This window comes from Nesoenas mayeri (assembly GCF_963082525.1).
Source record: "Nesoenas mayeri genome assembly, chromosome: 23".
NCBI lineage: Eukaryota > Metazoa > Chordata > Aves > Columbiformes > Columbidae > Nesoenas > Nesoenas mayeri.
Genome location: NC_137574.1, coordinates 4,422,600 through 4,435,175, shown reverse-complemented (window position 1 = coordinate 4,435,175; position 12,576 = coordinate 4,422,600). Strand labels below are relative to the sequence as shown.

Sequence of the window (12,576 nt, the reverse complement as noted above, 5' to 3'; positions counted from 1 at the left end):
AGTTCGAACCATCACGGCGGGCAGACCCCGCCCACTCTCCCCGCGGGGAGGGGAGGGAGGCGAGGACGCCCCACACGCTCAAGCTGCTGTGAGCGGTAGAGCGGGCCGCGCTGCCCCGCTGCCGGCAGATTCGCCACCGGCTCCCGACTGCCCCACGCCACTTCCCCGCGCTGAGGCGCTCCGTCCCGCTTCCCCAGGCTTACGTCGCCACCGCCGCTACCCCGCCCGTATTTTCCTCGGGGCGCACGGGGGCCGGTAGGCTTCTCGAGGCCCGATCCGCAGATTCGCCTCAAAGGGCCTGGCGTGGTTTTGGAGGGAAAACGCGGGGAAGCGGCGCGCGCCGCCTCACAGCCGCCCCCGGGCCGTCGAAGGCCCCGCGGCCCCGGGCCCGGCCCGCACCCCCGGCCCCGCCACCCCCCGGCCCCGCCGCCGCCTCCCGCCGCTGCCCGCCCCGCCGGCTCCACGCTGCGCCCCGCGCGGTTCCGCGCAGCCCCGTGGGCTTCAGGGTCCGGCCCCACGCAGCTTCACGGGTGAGGCCTAGGGGGCCCTGCGGCCCGGCCGCTCCCCTCAGATCCCCCGTGGGCTGTGCCGGGACAGGCCGTGCCCTCGAGGGGCGCCGGCCTTATCGCGGCTTAGGAAGGCAGGTTAGGGCCCGAGAGAGTGATCCCAGCGGCCTTTGTCATGCAAGTGTCGCCATTCAGGGCCAGACTTCAGAGGGGTCTGTGGGGGGAGGGAGATGGACAAAGGGCTGGAGCATCACGACAAGCCGGTGTCTGTCACAGAAACACCCCGAGGGCTTCACAGCGAGCCCCTGGCACCACAGACGGCATGGAATTCCATGGCATTTACTGCTCCCAACACCCCCTGTGCTCTGGTGAGCCCCCACGCCACGTGAGGTTTGCACGACATTATTTATAATCACATAGAATCCCAGAATGTCAGGGGTTGAAGGGCCCTGGAAAGCTCATCCAGTGCAATCCCCCCATGGAGCAGGAACACCCAGATGAGGTTACACAGGAAGGTGTCCAGGCAGGTTGGAATGTCTGCACAGAAGGAGACTCCACAACCCCCCTGGGCAGCCTGGGCCAGGCTCTGACACCCTCACCGGGAACAAGTTTCTTCTCATATTCAAGTGGAACCTCCTGTGTTCCAGTTTGCACCCATTGCCCCTTGTCCTGTCACTGGTTGTCACCAGAAGAGCCTGGCTCCATCCTCCTGACACTGCCCCTTTCCATATTGATCCCCATGAATGAGTCCCCCCTTAGTCTCCTACAGGCTCCAGAGCCCCAGCTCCCTCAGCCTTTCCTCATAATGAACCTACTGTCATATTTTTTACAGCACTTTGCTTCTTTTGTTCTACAGATCAGCCCCAAGTTTGGTGTGAAGGACTTTTCTTAGGAAGAAATGCAGGAAATTTCACCAGGTGTAGACTTGATGATCAATATTTTTTTGTCACCGCCACCTCCTTCCCCTGCGCTGGGCAGCAGATGTGAAGAACACACACAACTTCTGTGGAGCCTAAGGAAGTTTTAGGGTTCTTCAGATTCCCTAGAAACCTGTAATTACCCATTTTGTTTAGAAACTGACATGGAAAAATAAAACATATTCCTCAGTCCATGAAAATGGCAGCTTGTGCAATAGCAGGTCACTTGTGCTTTGCACTTGAATTCTAGAGAGCCTCATTCTTCTGTTTTATTAAAAACATCTTTTTATATGTTGGGTTATCTTAGAAGACTGGTTTGACAATAGGAACATGGTCAGCTTTTACCTAATTACAGGAGTAATTTGAGTTCATTTAATGCCTTGCTTGAGCTTAATTTGCCTCCTTTGGAATTACTGCCATTTTTCTGATCAATTCAGATGTGCCCCGTCCTTTGGACAAGTCAATACTCATGAAAATCAAGCTGATCGGGAAAGAAAGGGGCATTCAGAGCAACTGCAGAGCCAGCCCCAAAATACACTCTGGGAATTAATGAGCCATAAGGAGGAAGGCGTATTAACAACCAACCACATCAAGGAGTCCTTTTCTTTCTCCTCTTAGCTGGATATATTGGATTAAAAGCCGCTACGACTGACTCACAGCTGTGGAAGGTTTGCATGCTTGCGTCCCGCTTGTGGAGCAGGAGGACGGCAATAATTGAGAGAGCGAGATGTCGCGGTGCAAAGGATCTAATTTGTTTTGCTGGCAGCGCAGGGCGGTTCACACTGTATGTTTTACGCATTCCCTATTAGTGACAGCAAGACTTTCCAGTTTGAACTTGTGAACCCATTTGTTGAGGCTGTTGAGACAGGAAAACTACAACTACACAAGCAATGTTCAAAGTTTTATTTCAAACTTTTGCAATTAGTTACTGATCGATATGGAGAAAATCCCCCGGCAGTTTATTTTCTTTATAGTAACACGATAATACTGCAGCTTTACAGTAATCAGAACCCTGTCTCTAAAATACATCTGCGTAACTGCAAGCAATTAAAAAGAGAGGATAAGTTTTGATATTGTTGACTATAGTCTGCCCTCAGGACTTCAAATTCTATTGCGGTAAAAATTTCCCGCTATGTGGACCCATCATGTGCTGTCATCAACATATAAAATACACCGTTAAACTTCATGTGGTTCTCAGTCCCGTGACCACAAGTTAAAGTTGTAAGAGCAAAGAAGAACACATGGAAGAGTGAAATAGGTACAAGAGTCACACAACGAGTACGAAGTCAAAGCTGCGGAAGGGAAAATGAAGTGCCTTCTTCTTCAAACAAGGTCATTCCTGCCAAAGAAACGGTTCATCAGAATAAAGATGAGGCTTTTCTGATTCAGATTTGAAAGATTCAGGTTTTTTTTAATCAGTCTGCATGAGCGAGACTTCACTTTGTTTAAAATATTTCTTACAAACTGCTTCGCTCCAGTTGGCTTTCTCCTTTCGGTTGTTTTAAAAACGAGAATTACTTCAGCTGGACAAGCTGGGCACAAACAATTTCATCACCCATCCCAGCAAAGAAGTTTGCATTGTTTTTAATTATTATTATTACTTTGTTGTGCTTTTTTAAGCACTCTGTGTGCCACGGAGCGAGCTCTGAGCAAACACGCACATCTGCACAGTAAAATCGTTTTCCTGTCTGGTTGGGGTTTTCTACCGATCTCAAGCAACGACTTTTCTGTTGTGCGGGTTTGGTTTCTGACACTTGTTTGCTGTGTCTGTTAAGATGTTAACAAGCAGTAAGCGTGGAGGAAAAAGAAACACCAAGGCACACACCGGTACCGGAAACCACTGGGCAGAGCAGAAATCATGTAGAACACAAGAAAACCTTCAAATATCTTTGGCCTTTTGCTTGTTTCTGAGAGGCACTTGCAAAAAAAGGTCCAGCTTAAGAGATCCAGACACCCAAGAGACACCGGTGCATCTCAAACCCACACTAAAAAAGGTATAAAGATGTTTTCCTGCAAGCTGCGTGGACAGAAATCAATAAATAACACATAAATCTTAATGGTTTCCTGACAGATCCTTTTAAAAATCAGCCACTTCTCCCCATGTTCCATAAAGAACTAGAAATACTTACAGGATTAAAACAATTCTTTTCTTTTTTTTTAAGCACAATATTTAGGAAGTAAAATTCAACCAGTTTGATTTTGTTGCTAACCAGTTCTACAGTGAATCCAATGGCACAGAACAGGGTATATTTAAGTGCCTATAAACCCAAATTGGGTAATATTTGCACAATATCCTAGCCCAGACATTTTAGCTTTTAATTAGGACAGTGGAGCGCAACACTAGTTTCAGATTTCTCCCTTTTCAACTCCAGAGAATGAAAACTCTGAATTTTTTGTGCATAGTGAAGGCAATCGGTTCCTGTCCCTCCCACCTTTATACATTATACGAAGTGAGGAAAACAGAAGGAATACTCGCCCCAAGAAAAGCGGTTGTAATTCAGCCAGAACCGGGCCAAACCAATTTCTATCGCCTTGTTTGCAAATTAAATGACTTCAGAAGGGAAAAACCTTATTGAAGAGCACGTGAACAACTCCTGACCTAAACCATGTACAAGACAACTCTATAAAGCTTATATAAAATGTCCTCTATAACTTCTACAGCCCGAGTTTACCATTAACTGTCCCGAGATAACAATCTAATGTGTTTTTACCCTTGGTTTTTTGTTGTTGGCAAGACCCGTTCTCACTAGTGAGCACCTGGGGAGATGCTTGGGCAGCAAAAGGGAAGCGGGGAGTGGTTTCTCTTCATTTTGTGTCCTGCGAACGTTTCTCCTCCGCTTCCCCCTCGCCCCACTAAAATCCACAGAATAACAGCGGGCAGGCAATTCAGCAGCAATCGCAAAGCTGTTTGGGGTGTCAGGAGATGTGTGTGTGTGTTCTCAAAGCGAAAAGGAGCATCGTTGTGTCACACAAAGGAGTTTACAACCTGCTCCTCCTTCAGTTCTCGGTGCCCCAGGAAAGCGGCAGCACAACAGAATATGTAAGATGGTGCTGGACAGAGAGAAGGAACGAACAGAAGGCAACAACTCTTGACAAAAATCAGAGGTTTCTGCAGTATCACCACAACCGGGATACACAATTCCGTGCTACGCCATTTCTCAAAGTCACACCCATCGTGTTACAGGTCTGGTTTTGGGGGACACCACGCTAACCCACAGCTGCCTTCATATCTTAGTGGCAACGACGAGACGTGTTGGTCCCTCCAGAACACGGCAGCAGAGGTTTGTAGTTCCAGAAGTAAACAGTTTGCTGTCATCCCACCCTGGGAATCCACAGGCACAGAGCGGCCTCTGCAACACCGTGTGTGTCCAACAAGTCCCTGTCACCTCGGCCCGGTGCCTCCGTGTCTGGTGGGTGCACGCAGTGGGGAATAAAAGGTGCAACAACATTAAAAATATACCTTCGACACCCTTGGGCTGGCCTGGGACAGCCCACCACGTGTCAGAAGACGAAGTGCTCAAAATTAAAACCAAAATTAATCCAAGGCACGTGCTTGAACACAGACGACTCGCAAAAGAGCAGCCAGCTGCGCTGGAAGAAAGAGGAACCCGCTGACTCCTCTCGGATAAGCACTAAACAGAAGACAGTTCACGATCACGTAGAAAACAAAACAAAACCCAAAAAACAGTGACAACTTTAGGAAAAAAATGATGCTGATAATAATAAAAGGGCAGCGCTGCTAGAGCCACGGCAGACAGGCAGTCGGCGTGTTTAACAGCAAGCCCAGCCCGGCGGGGTTGTCTCTTTTATGTTAATATAATCCCCACTCCCAGCAGCAGAGGAACTTCCATCACCCGTGGATGAGGACATCATCTTTTCAATCAGGACTCTAGAAGACAAACATATATGAGTTTGGTTTGTTTTGTGGGTTTTTTTAATGTTTTCTTTTTAACAAACAATATTGGGCCACACAGCTTTTCAGCAATATGAAAAAGAAACTGCAGTTCATTTCAGAAGGACACAAAAGTCCAGGACTTTGACGGTCAAACGATCGGGGTAAGGAACCTCGCAGCACTGACACCAGCATCGCTGTTACGAAGACTCTGGATCACTCCCAGCACCTCCTGCAACCACCTCACCTCACGCCCAGTTTGAGACTGGGACAAGCAAACTGGCTTCCCTGGTACTGCCCAACCTCAAGATCAGGTGCGAATATCCAGTCTAACACCTTTCAGGAAAGGTCGAATTCTCCATCAAAGGACTGGTGCATCGCAAAAGAATTTCTAAAAGAAGTCCCATCCTCCTGGTAGAGGCCAGTGATGAAAAAACATCCCTGGGATTGTTCAAAGAATTTTCTGTTTCCAAAAGCATGTCAGAGCTTAACCAAGGAGACAAAAAAACCTTCTAACCTTTCAGAATTCAGTTTCCCTTCAGGAGATTTACTTGTGTGTTATTGCTGCTATTTGTTACTTACTGACAGCATCTCCCCTCACTCTGAAGACAGCCAGGCCTGAAAGAGGGAATTAACCCTTAGATCTACCACCAGTCCTTGGACCTACCTCATGGACTCGTTAATATTCTTGTTTTCCTTCACCGACGTCTCCACCCAACCAGAAAAGCCATTTTCTTTGCTGAACCGATCCACTTCGTCTCTCGTCACTGCCCACGGGGAAAGGTCGCACTGCAAAGCGAGAAATCAGTCATTTTAAGGTTAACCTTTTAATTTTTAAGCTGGGAAGGGAATTCTCCCCCTTCCTGTGTGCAGGCAACGGGCTCAGCCCTTCACATCTCCCCAGACCACAAGCTGACAGAGAGTTCTCAGGGCAAGGTTCTTAATGGGATGTTGCAAGCGGCAATGGATTTATCTCATCTGAGATACCGACACACCTCAGTCAAACATGCATGGAATGGAGGTTCATCTGGCACGGGACAAGAAAACATTGTCACTCAGCCAAAATTCCCCAAATTTGCAAAATTCACCCAGAGGGAAAGTTCCTGGTGCGGTGCCGCTGCGGCTGATACCGACGGGATGGACGAAGAGGCAGTAAAAAGGACAGAAGACACAAAACCTGTCCCACAAGAGCTTGTGTTAGTGTGACTGCACTACAGCCACGCGGGACTCCCTAATGCAGGCAAAACGGTGCCTTAAAGCAGCTCTCGGGGGACAGCGATATTTGTGAAGAGGAGGAGAAAAGCCGCTCTGCTGCCCACCCATCACGTTTGTGAGTCATCTCCAGTTTTAGGCTCTCTCCAACCAGGCAAGTCCCAAACTGAATCAGGAAAGGGCTGCGGAGCCAACGTTGGCACGTGAAGAATGGAAAGGTAGTTTTTAAGTGAAAAAAAATAAATCATTAAACGACAGCAATGATTCTACAGGGTGCAACTCGACACGGCGTCCCAATGAAAACCTGACATCCCTCTGGCAGCGCAGAATAGAAACTTCACTTGCAGCGTCATACACAACCTTCCCCAGCAACCGCAAATTAAAGACCAAAAGAGAAAAACAATAAAGCTTTATAACCCAGGAGCTACAGAGCTCGAGCTCCGACAGCCCAAGGCTGCATCCCCGGCCAGAGCAGTTAACATCTCAGTGCCACCCATGGATCAGATCCCACCAGCGCCCTCGTTAAAAAGAAGGATCCTTGCTAAAGAAAGAAAATTCAAGAATAGTTAAGAAAAGGATTAAAAAGACCACAGGCTACGGGACAAGCCGAGGTGAAACTTATTGCTAAGGGGGTCTCGTTGCGCTTTGCACACCCGTGTGCACACACGTGGGAGCTGCTCACTTTGTTGGCCAGCAGCAGGCAGGGCACGGGGCTCCCGTCTGGCAGCACCAGCTTGCTGTCCAGATCCTGCTTCCACTTCTGGCTGTTGCTGAATGTGCTGACGTTGGTGACATCGAACATGATCACACAGGCTGACGCATCCCTGTAGTACAGCCGGGTCATGGATGTGAAGCGTTCCTGCCCTTTGGAAAAAGAAAAAAGCCTCATCTCAGTTACCATTTTTAGATTTTTCAGGCAAGGTTTTTTCAGCTGACACTAACAATCTGCACGAGGAAATACAGTGAGATGCATCCTGCCTGGGATTCCTCGGCAACAGAGCTGGAATAAAGTCTTCATCCTGACCCATGCACTCAGATGTCCCAGAAATACCTGCATTACTCCCGGTGCGACAATTTAAATTCAGCCCTGACCACACGTTCACCCCCCTGAGCAGGATCCCACTTGCAGCAGCGTCCCTGCTCCGGCAGGACCCGGCACAGGGCAGGATCCCCGAGAGAAAAACTGGAGACTAAACACAAAAAGCATCATTGCTCACGTACGCCGCTATTTCTGCTCACACCGTAGGGCCTGCCTGTGCCACCTGAACTGCATCCCCGGGTCACTCAGCCATGCTGCTGCGTGGTTCGATGGCAGCTGTGCAGACGGGATGCAGCATAGAGCGTCCCCACGGCATCGCAGCGGTGACAACCAGCGGTCCCCACACCACAGAGATTTCACCGCAGGCTCCCGTGCAGCCCCGGAGCTGCTCAAACAGGCGTTTCGCTCTGAAGCCATTGGGATCTGAGCACTGGGAGTTACCTCGAGCATCTTCCACCAGGGTGGAAGGTGATGCTGTGGGGACTGTCGCTGTGACCACTCCCCTCTGCTCGGGGTGCGACCTGCGTGGCCGCTCTGCTTTCCAAACACTAAACACCTTTTTGGGGCTGAAATCAGAATCAGTTTCTTGCTGCAATCCTCTTGCTGCAATCTTCTCCTTCCTGTTTTCTTCTTGAGGGTTCCAGGCGCACGCGTCTGAGAAGCGAAACCGGAGGAAACCACAACCCTATTTTCCTCCCCGCTCCAGATCCAGAGGTGCCGTTTCAGAGACACCACCGCACCGACCTGTCCTCGGAATTCTGCTGCGGGGGGGATGCAGGAGCCACCTGTTTCCCTATCCCCTCTGCTCTGGCTTTGAAATCAAAAAGAAAGGCTCGACAGGATTTACAACCTGCGCTGCTGTCGTCTTTGCAGGTGGGCTTTTGACTAAGTATTTAAATTAGTGCTGCAAACTAGAGATGGCACTGCAGACCGGAGCAGTCCTGCCCCTTGGGTCGGCAGGCTTTGAAATATTTATTTTTGTAGCAGACTCCTATTGAAAGAAAGGAAAAAGAAAAAGTCCAAGCCACTGAGACCTCTCAATTCTGCTTTGTGGTTTGTGTGAACATACCTGCGATGTCCCAGAGCTGCAGCCGGACTGTCTCTGATTCCGACCACTGGACCACCTTCAGGGCAAAATCCACTGCAGAACACCCAGGAGAGAAAATAAACCTATTTAGTGCCATTCTGCACCCTGGGGCTTGTTCCTGTGCAGCCTCTCACCATTTCCCACCATAGGGAATAATAAAAAATATAATACAAAAAATAATTTAGAAACATAAAATAAATTAAGAAATATCTGCATCTCTTATGCCGGGAGTGACAGTGGGTGTGCAGCCCCAGGGGGTTGTGGCCCTTCGGTGTTTTCAACTTCTAATTCAACCCCTCTCTATTCATAAGATTTAAGCAGCCGTGCCCGGCCCCCACTGTTCTGGGTCCTCAGGGACATTTACCAGGTCAAACCTCAGCACCTCCTGCTCCTTGGAGTTTATTCAGTTACACTGATGTTAACAAAGTAAAAACGATTCCACTTAATCTTGTTCCCAGACTCCTTGTTCCAAAGCTGCTGTTTCCCCATCATCTTTGCAGACACTCCATTTTACAGCACTACTGATGCTTTAGCAGTGGGATCACAGAATCCCAGAATGTCAGGGGTTGAACAGACCTGGAAAGCTCATCCAGTGCAATCCCCCCATGGAGCAGGAACACCCAGATGAGGTTACACAGGAAGGTGTCCAGGCGGGTTGGAATGTCTGCAGAGAAGGAGACTCCACAACCCCCCTGGGCAGCCTGGGCCAGGCTCTGCCACCCTCACCGGGAACAAGTTTCTTCTCACATTTAAGTGGAACCTCCTGTGTTCCAGTTTGAACCCATTGCCCCTTGTCCTGTCACTGGTTGTCACCGAGAAGAGTCTGGCTCCATCCTCCTGACACTCACCCTTTAGATATCTGTAAACATGAATGAGTCCCCCCTCAGTGTCCTCTTGTCCAGCTCCAGAGCCTCAGCTCCCTCAGCCTTTCCTCACACGGGAGATGCTCCACTCCCTGCAGCATCTTGGTGGCTGCGCTGGACTCTCTCCAGCAGTTCCCTGTCCTGCTGGAACTGAGGGGCCACAACTGGACACAAGATTCCAGGTGTGGTCTCCCCAGGGCAGAGCAGAGGGGCAGGAGAACCTCTCTGACCTACTGACCACCCCCTTCTAACCCACCCCAGGTCCCATTGGCTTCCTGGCCACAAGGGCCCAGTGCTGGCTCATGGTCACCCTGCTGTCCCCAGGACCCCCAGGTCCCTTTCCCCTACGCTGCTCTCTAATGGATCATTTCCCAAATTATACTGGAACCTGGGGTTGTTCCTGCCCAGATTCAAGACTCTACACTTTCCCTTGTTCTATTTCATTACATTTTCCCCGCCCAACTCTCCAGCCTGTCCAGGTCTCTGATGGCAGCACAGTCTCCAGTGTCACCACTCCTCCCAGTTTCATGCTGTTAAATGTCCGTATTCCCGCCCCGCTCCCCTCCCGCCGCGCTGTGCTCGTTTTGCTGGAAGGAGCTGAGGTTGGATGTCCGACTCTCCAGGGCAGGACTCCTGGCTGTCCCCAGGGGCCATGGGCACCGCCAGCCCTGAAGAGCGCCGGGGGTGCCGGGTTTGCCCCCCAGCACAGGGGCTGCCCCAGCACCTGCGGCCGGAGCTGCAAACCCGGGAACGCACCGACGGGCGCTTGTTCCTTTACAGATTCTCGCTCCCATGTCTGCGGGGAAGGGGGGGCGGCAAGTTTCCCCCCGCAGCCTGCCAGCGAGCGGGGCTTTACCGTAATTAATGCAATAGTTTTGCAGTCATTAACGCAATAGTTATCGGGTGTTTCGAGCTGCAGGAGCTTTGCACCGGTGGACAAACCGCAGCGCTGGCTTTGCAAACCCGCCCACAGCCCCGGTAGCGAGAAAGCGGCAGCACCGGCGCTCCCGCCCCCGGTACCGGGCCCCGCTCACCTCCCACCGTGGACTTGTAGTGCCGGTTGAAGCTGTCGTTGGCGTAGCGCTGCACCAGCGAGGTCTTGCCCACCGTGGCGTCCCCGACCACCAGCACCTTGAACATGCGATCGCGCTGCCCCATCCCGGACACGTGACGGGACACGTGACAGCTGCGGCGGAACCGCCGCCCGAAACGGGGAAATGGGGCTGGGAGTTCGAGACCCGGGACCGGCCCCGGCACCCCTGAACACCCAGAGCCCGCCCCAAGCACCAGCGCACCCCCAGACACTGCCCTCTGCACCCCTGCCCCTGCTCCGTGCACTCCTGAACCCCCAGACCCTGCTCTGAGCACCCCTGAACCCCCAGACCCTGATCCAAGCACCCCTAGGCTTTGCCCTCTGCACCGCTAGACCCTGCTCCAAGCACCAGTGCACCCCCGGACCCTGCCTTCTGCACCCCTGAACCCCCAGACCCTGCTCCAAGCACCAGTGCACCCCCGGACACTGCCCTCTGCACCCCTGCCCCTGCTCCGTGCACTCTTGAACCCCCAGACCCTGCTCTGAGCACCCCTGAACGCTCAGACCCTGCTCTAAGCACCCATGCACCCCCAAGACCCTGCTCCAAGCACCAGTGCACCCCCGGACCCTGCCTTCTGCACCCCTGAGCCCCCAGACCCTGCTCCAGCTCTGCCCTCTGCATCCCCAGACCCTGTCCCGTGCACCCCTGAACCCCCAGACCCTGCTCGAAGCACCAGTGCACCTTCAGACCCTTCCCTCTGCATCCCTAGGCCCTGCCCCGTGCACCCCTGCACCCCTAGACCCTGTCCCATGCACCCCTGAACACCAAAACCTTGCTCCAAGCACCAGTGCACCCCGAGATCCTGCCCTCTGCCCCCTCAGACCCTGCCCCAACCACCCCCGGGCTCTGGCCCATGCACCACTGCACCCTGTTCTCTGCAACCCTGCACCCCTGGATCCTGCCCCATGCACCGCTGCACCTCCAGACAGTGCCCTTGACACTCCAAGACCCTGCCCCAAACACCAATGCACCTCCAGACCCTACCCATGCACCCCTGCACTGCCAGGCTCTGCACCCCTAGACCCTGGCCCATGCACTCATGCACCCCTGGATCCCGTTCTCTGCAACCCTGCACCCCTGGATCCTGCCTCGTGCACCCCAGACCATGACCCATGCACCCCTGCACCGTCAGCCTCTGCACCCCCCGACCCTTCACCTTTGCAATAAGAAAACAAAGGAGGAGAATCCACAACATATACACACATGTACATACTTTTAACGCAGCGCTACCCAGCTGCTGGGATTCCTTCAAGGTCAAGTTGATGCCAAGACGTTTCTCTTCCCAACACGCATCAGTAGCTTCTCCCATCACTCTTTCCTCCAACCAGAAAAGGAAAACACAACCCTTTCCCTACACCCCAAGATGGCAAATGACCCATCCTGCATCCTGATATATTTAGTAAGCCAAAATAAACTGCAAAGATGCGAGAGACACCTTTAACCAAGCAGAGGAGCAAGAAGGAAACCACAGGCCACATAAATAAAGTTCATCTTTATTTAACCAAATATAATTTATCAGTTAAGTTGACATCTGTCAATTCAGTTATAGGAGCTATAAATAATTAAGACAGTCTTCTTCCTTTAATAAAAAGAGTAAACCAGTATTTTTCATTTGCAGTCAGCTGTAGAGTAGGCATGCATTTGAGTGCAACTGGTGGGAGAAGTTTCTGACCATCGATATTCTTCAGTTTTAAATCAGAGCCTTCCCTGACCTGTTCCCCACACACCTCAGACCTCATACGAACATCTGGACACCCCCAGCCCAGCAGCGACAGCTCTCGGCACCTCTGGCCTCCTCATTTTACAGGAGACTGAGCGGCAGATTCTTCATCTGGGGAATCTTTTCTTGGGGAACTAAATAGTGATGTGACATCTAAAAGACCAGGAGAGTTTCTCATGTATTTATATATATATATATATATGTTTAAAAGCTTAAGTGTTAATGGGAGGAAGTCTCAGATCTGTT

At 51.4% G+C, this 12,576-nt stretch overlaps 1 protein-coding gene across 2 annotated transcripts; it reads right to left on the bottom strand.

Moving 5' to 3' along the window:
* Positions 1 to 5,194: 5,194 nt before the first annotated feature.
* Positions 5,195 to 10,674, bottom strand: RAB29 (RAB29, member RAS oncogene family; the record flags this gene model as incomplete). Of its 2 annotated transcripts, XM_080358162.1 has the most annotated exons (5): positions 5,195 to 5,312; positions 5,983 to 6,104; positions 7,210 to 7,391; positions 8,636 to 8,707; positions 10,551 to 10,674. In XM_080358162.1, 5 exons carry the CDS (start codon positions 10,672 to 10,674, stop codon positions 5,195 to 5,197), a joined length of 618 nt encoding a protein of 205 aa, XP_080214288.1. The 2 variants fall into 2 exon arrangements, with proteins under 2 accessions (XP_080214288.1, XP_080214289.1); XM_080358163.1 differs by lacking the exon at positions 8,636 to 8,707.
* Positions 10,675 to 12,576: the final 1,902 nt, after the last annotated feature.